The following is an 8,742-nucleotide window of genomic DNA, read 5'->3' as shown; positions in this document are numbered from 1 at the left end:
TATGAGCATGTGTGTAAGTGCATGAGTGTATGTGTGTGAGCATGTGTGCAAGTGCATGAGTATGTGTATATGAGCATGTGTGTAAGTGCATGAGTATGTATGTACATGTGAGTGTGTGTGTGTGTGTGCATGTAAGTACATAAGTGTGTGTGTGTGTTCTATGTTGTGTGCTAGGATAGTTCCAAAGAAAGAAAGAAAGATATCTGGAGGTTCCACCCAGAAGTCTCTTCATGCCACTTGCCATGGGGGCATCAAAACCACTCAAACCAAAACTGGGGTCTGAAATCAGATTCATCCGTGCTCAGAGCCACTCCCTGCTGACCTAGACTGGGTTTTTCCACAGGACAGGAAGGCTCAGGAAAGGATGGGAAACAGTGGTCAGTCCAGTGGGCCAAATGTCACCAGCACCCAGTTAGCACATGTCACACTTGGTTTGCTAGCATCCCCATGTGCTCTGAGGTCACCAGGCAAGTTAAGTTGGCTGTTAACCTCACAGCCCCTTTCGGACACCTCTGAATGTTCTAGATTAATCAATTCTAGTGATACCGTTACATCCAAGCATTAGTTTACATGCTTGGTGAAGCCAAGAAGTCATCCTCAGGTTGCAGTTCCTCAGATTCCATCTACCTTATTTTATGAGATAGAACTTGTCACTTTACGTAGATCTCAACAAGACCCATCTGCCTTCAGTTCCCTAATACTGGGTCTCTATGCATGTTTCACTAGACCAGGCTTTTTAAAAAACAAAACAACAACAGCAAAAGAAACATGAATTCTGGGAACTGAACTTAGGTCCTTGTGCTCCTACAGCGGGAGTCTTTCCCACTGAGCCACCTTGATTTAGGAAGGTCATTGGCTAATAATTAAACTGCCTTGGCCCATTTGATAGACCAGCCTTTAGGTGGGTGGAGTAAACAGAACAGAATGCTGGGAGGAAGAGGAAGTGAGCTCAGACTTGATAGCTCTCCTCTCTGGGGCAGATGCGATGAAGCTCCGACCCAGGATGGATGTAAGCTAGAATCTCCCTGGTGAGTCACCACCTCGTGGTGCTACACACATTAATAGAAATAGGCCAAGCAGTGTTTATATGAATACAGTTTGTGTGTCGTTATTTTGGGGCATAAGCTAGCCAGATGGCCAGGAGCCAGGCGGCAGGAATGCAGCCCACAGCTCCTTCAACAGACAACCCTTGCCCAGGAAGCATAACGATGGGGACATGGCTGGCCCAGCCGTCCTGAGACCTATGTATAGACTTGGTTGGGCACTGGCGGAGGCAGCAAGACTCTTAGGTATGGTCCACTTGAAGACGGAGAAAGAAAGACCCCTTCTCGGGTTCAGTGACAAGGAAGATGAGGAGTTAACAATGTCTCACAAGCGGTTCATTCTCCTGCAGACTGAGGTGACAGAATCAGATCACACAGTGAGGGCAGGGAATCCAGGACCTCAACACTGTTCATTCTGAGCCATGTCTGGCACCTGGGCTGGGACTTGTGAAGTGACCCTGCTCAGGCGTGTGCCTATGGGAGCCTCAGTACAGCAACTGCCACCAATCTCAACCAATTATTCTCACCAGAAACTGCCCACTCTAACTTGTGACTTAGCTAGGTAAAGACATCAGCTTTGTTGCTAAACAAAAGACACATCTCTAAGAGTCCCTTGCCTCAGTTTCCTCATTTGTCAAGTAGATGTCTTACTTCACATTTCCTCTAAAGCAGAAATGTGGTTATTACAGGACAATTGCTCTGTGTATAGTAAGCACCTCCTTGACTCTCTCTGATCACTGGTCCCATATTGGTTGACTTTGGCAGTGACCCAATGCCCTCCCTCATCTCGTCCCTACCCCCCGTGGTATCCACTGTCACCCAGCATAGAGGTACCTGGCAGGTTGAAGTTCTTTTTCTGTCTTGTGCACTGTGGGGAAGGGTGCAAGGGAGAAGGCGGCGTGGCGCTGGGAGGGAGAGGGGGTGCTGGTGAGGAGGGCGTGGAGGACGTCGTGGATGAGGGGTTGCTGCTGGAGTCTGGCTGGTAAGGGACAGGGATGTGGTCCTGTGGAAAGAAAAACAGGGCATGGGTCAGGGACAGGTGGGGGAGCAGAGACACAGCAGACGGGGTGAGCTGGACAGGAAGGGGCTCCCCAAGCCAGCTTCCTCAGCCATGGCTGCCCCTTCTGCAATTGTTGGAGTCTTCGAGAGCCTAGCCTAGTTCAGTAAGAGACCCTGTCCAATAAATAAATAAACAAATAAATAAGATACAAAGTCTCTTGAAGACACTTGAGGTCAACCTGTGACCTCCATGGGTGCATGGATAGGTCAAAACGTGTACACGCACACAGACAACCTGTGACCTCCACAGGTGTATGCATAGGCCAACACATGCACAGGCACACAGACAAAACACCTGAGCAAGCCAGTTTACAAGGCTGCACCCCTATGCAGAGGTGAGTTTCTGGAGTCACAGTCCTGTTTGCTGCTTGAACGCCAGGCAGGCAAGGCTGCTGTGGCATAATGACATCCACAGAGGTGCTAGCCAAGCCCTCTGTGCCTCTTTGATCTGGAGGGGCCCCATGCCGAGGTGCCCAGAGAACTGTCCCTGCTCTGACAGGTCTCCTCCCAAGTGTTTATTAAAGAATCAACAGCCCGACAGCTCCAGAGAGCGTGGGTGTGAGCCTTCAGCATCTCCCCCGGCATGCAGCTGGGACCTGCATCGTCTGTCTTGCTCTCAGATCAGCTTCAAGGGAAGGGCAAAGATGGAGTCCTTAAGGGCACGTGCCAAATGCCCTTGTTGGATGAACTTAAGCAAACAGGTCAGTGGGTTGAATGTGACCTTCCACAAGACACGTCACCCAGAAGGTTAGAATCCAGTCCCAGTTAGAACAAGGGTTGGCCATTGAAGATGTAACAAAGCCAAAGATGGGACTGAGTCCTGACTCTGAAGATGAATATGCTCCTGAGAGGCAGGAAAAGGGGAGATGCATAAAAAGAAGAGCGTACGAAGACAGATGCAGAGACTGGGGTGATGTCACCAGCAGTCCAGGGCTGCAGAAGCCACCAGAAGCTGGAAGAGGCATGTGTCCTTCTTCAGAGCTCGAGAAGGCAGCTTTACTAAAATGACGGCTCTAGCAGAGCTGAGTTATAGTCTACTGCACAGATTTACCACAATTGGTCAGTTATTGTCTGGTGAGGGATACCTAAGTTGCTTCCTGGTCACGGTTACTCTGTGTTGGGGGGAGGATAAAGCTACTATACATATTCAAAAAGAGGTTGTGGGCACATACGTGGTTATCTAGAGTGGTGGCACCGTTTTATATCCATACTCCACAGTGAGCAACTTCCTCTGTGGCCTAGCCAGTACTTAGTGTGCTGTTATTTCTTATTGTGACAGGCATGTGACAACGGTTTGTAGTGTTGGCTCATAGTAAGTGTCTTCTCCTGAGCCTGCTTGTCCTCTGGATGTCCTTTTGGTTTTGATTTCTGTAGCTATTTACTCAGTTTTGAAATTGAATAGAATTTATTGTTTACATTTTGTTTATATATATATATAATATTTATATATAAACATTTTTGGTTATTCTAGCTACTTTGCCTTTTCATATTATCTTTACAATGACAGTGTCTAGGGCTAGAGAGATGTGGTAAAGTGTGCACACTGCTCTTCCAGGGGACCCCAGTTCAGATCCTAGCCCCTACGTCGTAAGATTCACAACAGTTGAAGCTCCAGCTCCAGGGAATCCAGCACCTTCTTCTGGCTTCCTTGGGTACCCGCACTTAATGCGCACATACCCACCCCCACACAATTAAAAAATAAAACTTGAAAAGCAAAGAACTGGTGTCACTGGGGTCAGGGGACCCACCTGACTTGAGGCCACCCTCCAGGTCTACTTCCAGAGAGCTGAGCCCCTTGACAGTGACCTGTTGGTACCTCCTTGCCTCTTGGCTATTCTTACAGCATCTCACTTTGTGGAGCTGGGTAGGTGGGGCTCTGTTCTTTGCACCTGCAGCTGGGCAGAGCAGAGTGCAGGATCTTCCAACCCCGTGCTCACAGCGGGAAGAGCCACGGCCTCTGCTGTCACCACAGATGGTTGTTTGGATGCCCTGACATAGGAGTCTAGGGCTGGAGGCTGCTCACTGAAAGAGCTGGCAGACGCTATTGATTTTGCTTGTCCGGCGTCTCTCCATATCCTGTCTTTATCTCTCCCACCCCTCTCCATCTCCTCCATTCCCTCTTTCTTCCACCACTTCCTCGTCTCTTTCCTCTAGCTCCTCCTCATCATTTATTCCTTCCTCGCTCCCGTTTCCCCTCATCCTTCTCCTCCTTTCCCTCCTCCTCCCTCCTCCCTCCTCCCTCTCCTCCTCTCTCATTCCATTACTTTGTTTCTCCCTTTCTCTCCACACCTCCTCCCCCTCTTCCTCCCCCTCCTCTCACTCTCCTTCCTCCTCCTCCCTGGTCCTCCCCCCTTCTACTCTCTTTCCTTCTGCCCCTACTCTCTCATCCCTGAGCACTTAGTGCTGGACCAAATCCTTTATACATACGACATATCCAATCCTCTCAACCACCCCTCCTATCACCTTGACCATTTCACAGAGGGGAAAAGTAAGACAAATGCACTTTGAACCGGCCTGATCACAACAGCACAGCAACTTAAGGAGCTGTGCTACAAACCCAAGCTTTCTGACTCCCCAAATCTACCTTCTGCCAACCTGTCAGGTGAGGAAGCAGGGCCTCTATGAACCTGGATGGACTGGGCCAAAGAGGAGGACAGACTAATATAAGAGCAGGAACTGTTCAGAGCAAACTGGCTGAGAAATCTGTCCCTAAACCATATCTTGCCTGACGACAAGAATCTGCATGAAGCCAGTGAGACAAGAACAAGGCAAAAAAATAGCCCAGCCCGATGAGAGCGACTGTCCACCTCCGTGGCAAAACTGCTGTCTGAGTTGAGGCCAATTTCTGTCCCTTCCTGGGTGTCCCTGCTGGCAGACAAGCACAACAGTGTCACTCTGGCTCATCCATCTGACCCATGTTTTTGTCCCATCTGACATCAAGAGGCTCCAGCACTGGCTAGGCCAGACAGAAAGGTCTCGGAGTGGCTTTGAGCTCCTGGCCCCTGATGATGTCACTGATGTGTCCTAAGATATGCACAGTCACTTCTGGAAGAGCAGGACACTGTCCTGCCTCTCCTCGTTCCTTCCCTCTTTCCCTCTCTCCTCTCAGCAGTGCCACACAAGGAAGCCAGAGCCTTGCACACACTAGCCAAGTTCTTATCCACTGAGACCAGCCCTGAGACTTCCAGAAGCAACCAAAGTAAATGGTCCTGGATTTGACGCTTTGTGAGAAGGTCCGAGATCAAAGACAATGCTCCTTCCCGTTCCCTGGATATCTGCTAGGCACCAGGAACCTCACGAAGCATCTTTGAATGGTTATTATCTGCCGGTGCCTCAGGGACAGATCCCCACCAAAGCTGGTGTTCTTAATAGGCACTGTGAGCCTCATAAAGCAGGGACCTCAAACCCCTTCCCAGTGACAACTGGCATCTCCCTTGCCTAACTTCAAGTCCTGCGTGCAGTTGCCCCCTTAGTGAAGAACTGTGGGAACAACACTGCCATGGTCTCATGAGCCGTCATGGAAGAGAAGCACAGGTGCCGTGGAGTGGCTCTATCAGGGGAAGCCGAGGCTGCAGGCACTCACCCTGCCTGACTTCTCTTGCCAGGCACTGACTTTGACTACTCCCAACCCACGAACAGACAGGAGAGTAAAGAAGTCTGTAAAACTGTAAAAGCATTTGACTGTAAATATCGCAGGCTTTTCAGCCACGTAGCCTTCTTGTGGCTCATCAACTTTGCTATCACCCAGCGTAAAGGTAGCAATGGACAGAGTGGGCATGGTTTGAGTTATGCAAAAGCAAGCAGTGGGCTGAACGTAGCCTAGTCTAGATGTGACTAGCCACCAGTTATGAGGGTTTCCCCGATAGAGTCTCTGGATATTGTAACACAAAGGTAAAACGTCATACTCCCCCATGGAGCTCTGTCCTAATTCCTAGCCCCTAGCCTGAAGACCACAAGCACAATACAAGTGTGGTTATTATATACTGCTCATTTGGGGGTGATTTGCTGTAAAGCAGTAGACAGCTGAAACATGTCCATTTTATACAGAGGAAAACTTTAGGTCGGAGAGACTTAAATCACTTGTCTATGTTTTCACAGACCACAAGGCTGGCTGCCAGTTTGCCCTGACCCCAGAACACAGGCTCTTTCAAATGCTAGGATGGTATAACAAGGAGCCAGAAAGTGACCCCGAGAACTAGCAATAAAAAATGATAGCCAGTAGCTGCAGGGAAAGCGGAAGCAGACAGGGCTTTGGAAGGGACCGTGGGAGGTCAGACATGAAGGGTGGGGCCAAATGACACCGCTCTAAACCATGTGACAAACTGGATGTGATGGCACACACCTGCAATCCCAGCACCTAAGAGGCTGAGGCAGGAGGATCTCAAATTTGTGACCAGCAGGGGAATGGCTCAGGGGTTCAACTGCTTGCTGTATGAGCAAGGGGACCAGAGTCTAGATCCCCAGAACCCATGTAAGTGCTGAGTTAGCAGTGAAGCCTGCCTAGAACCCCATCCTTAAAGGACAAAGACAGGGGAATCCCCAGAGCAAACTGGCTTGCAATAGTAGCCCCATCGTCAAGTTCTGCTTTTGATTAAGAAGCCCTTCTCCAGGAATAAGGTACAGGAGCCATTAAGGAAGCTCTTGACACCAGCCTCGAACCTCCGCATGCATAGTTATCATACGCGTGCACCCTCGCACAAGTGCCCACAAATACACAAAATCATGCACACACCCGCATATCCACATACTCATGAAAATTAAAGAAAATACTTATATAAGTAAAAACAAATTAGATTTGGTTTCAGAAACCAACAGAAAACCAGTCAGTGAGTCAAGTTCACTGAGACCCACTCTGGCTATTGGAGGGAGAGTGATTGGGGAAAGGGGTCTTCTCAACAGACAGAGCAGGGAAGCAAGGCCACACTTTGCCAGGGAGGAGGTCAGCAGTCACCAAGATGCTCCTCTGCCATTTGCACACAGATCTGTGCCCTCCCACATCTGAGTCGGCACCACGCTTTATCCATCTTTGATATAATACACGGGGGCTTTGTGGGGCCTGAGAAAAGCACCTCTTGGCATATGAGAACTTGGTTTGTACTGTGGGGCTAGAATTGTCCCTGGGACGATTTCAGCACAGACCATCAATAGACCAAAGCCAACATGGAGTGATCACGCCAGAAAGGAAGATGTACAGATGGCAGCCTGCTGCCATCCGCTCTTACTCAGAGCCCCCAATGACATCTACCCATCCATCCAAGCCCCTGCCAGAAGATCATCATCCCTTAGTTCAACAGATGTTTAGAAAGCTCACCACATGTGCACAGCTACTCTGGCAGATGGGGAAGGCATCCCAGGCAGAGTAGCCAGGGGTTGAAGGACCACAGAAACCCTTTTTGGTTGCTTCTTATCATCCCAGGGCTCTGTCCCCTCAAGGCATCTGTTCTCATTCCCACGGGCCTAACTCTATACCGTGCATTCTGCCCTGAGTAGCTCTTTCAACTGACCACGGGATGCTTCCCACCTGCCCTGAAAGACTGACTGCACACGAACCACCCAGAACCATGAGTGTGAGTGTCATGCCCCTGTTCAATCCCCTCCTCCTTCCCAGCTGTCATCTGGCCCTGTCACTGCTATCTGCCCCCCCCCCATGCTCACCCCGTAAAAGCCACACCTTACCTTGTTGATTTTGTTGGTTTTGGGGAGCGTCTGGCTTATGTGTAGATCTGAGTATCGTGCTGGCTTCCGAACAGGGTTGTTGATGTCACAGGGGACCGACTCCGTTCGCACTAACCTTGCTGGGTCCATAGGGGTAAAAACAGCAAAGAGAGTCTAAGAATCACATCGACTTTCGTCATGTCAGGAGACCCAGCTCACATCCCAATTTAGAACCGGCGACGCTGGAAACGACAGTCTTGCACCATCATGGCAAATGTTCTGGGTGACCCTCTGTGGTGTGGTTTTGCACTCTCTGTATTATCTGTGTGTGTGTGTGTGTGTGTGTGTGTACGTGTGCACGCACGTACAACACATGCACTTGTCAGTGTAGATGTGTCACGTGGGTACGTGTGTGGGTGTGAGTGTGGTGACCTGAGGTTGGCAGCAGGTCTATCCTTGGTCTCATTCTGCCCTTCTTTTTTGCGATGGGGTCTCCCACTCAACCTGAAGCTCATAGATTGGACTAGGCTAGCTGGCCAATGAGCTTCAGGAATCAGCCTGTCTAGGCTGCCACCCCCAACACTGGGGTCCCAGGAGTGTCCTGCCATTCCGGCATTTTGACATGACTTCTGGGGATCTAAACTCAGGTCCTAATACTTGCATGGCAGGGATCAATTTACCAACTGAACCATCTCCCCAGTATCGATACATGCTTTTTCAAATATTTCTTTTTTGAATTATTTATTCCCTTACACATGGTTTTTGACAACAGATATAGGGAGCTGCCATCTTTTTGTTTGTTTTCCCACACTGTCACTGTGACACACTGCCTTTTACTTCAGCCTTGAACTTCAGCTGTGACTCCATGAGACCTACAATTAGCATACAAGCCATGATGGACACCTGTCCCTATGCCTCTAACCGTTCGTTAGGATATCTTCTATTATGTATGGGGTTTGTCGGGACTAAGAAAACTGTCACACAT

General features: G+C 49.5%; 1 protein-coding gene across 2 annotated transcripts in view; it reads right to left on the bottom strand.

Annotated features, from left to right (window-relative positions):
* Ksr2 (kinase suppressor of ras 2) overlaps positions 1–8,742 on the bottom strand; it is a 353,104-nt gene that overhangs the window by 75,741 nt on the left and 268,621 nt on the right. Inside the window, exons 9-10 of one of the 2 annotated variants that reach the window (XM_026784070.1) lie at positions 7,779–7,897; positions 1,878–2,046 (exon numbers count right to left, since the gene is read on the bottom strand). In XM_026784070.1, coding sequence (XP_026639871.1) covers positions 1,878–2,046; positions 7,779–7,897 — 288 coding nt within the window. Of the gene's footprint in view, positions 1–1,877; positions 2,047–7,778; positions 7,904–8,742 lie in introns of both variants that reach the window. The other variant, XM_013349493.2, reaches the window with a different exon arrangement.

The sequence above is a fragment of the Microtus ochrogaster genome, chromosome 2 (genome assembly GCF_000317375.1).
Source record: "Microtus ochrogaster isolate Prairie Vole_2 chromosome 2, MicOch1.0, whole genome shotgun sequence".
NCBI lineage: Eukaryota > Metazoa > Chordata > Mammalia > Rodentia > Cricetidae > Microtus > Microtus ochrogaster.
The sequence above is the reverse complement of the archived record's forward strand: the minus strand, read 5'-3'. Positions and strand labels throughout refer to the sequence as shown.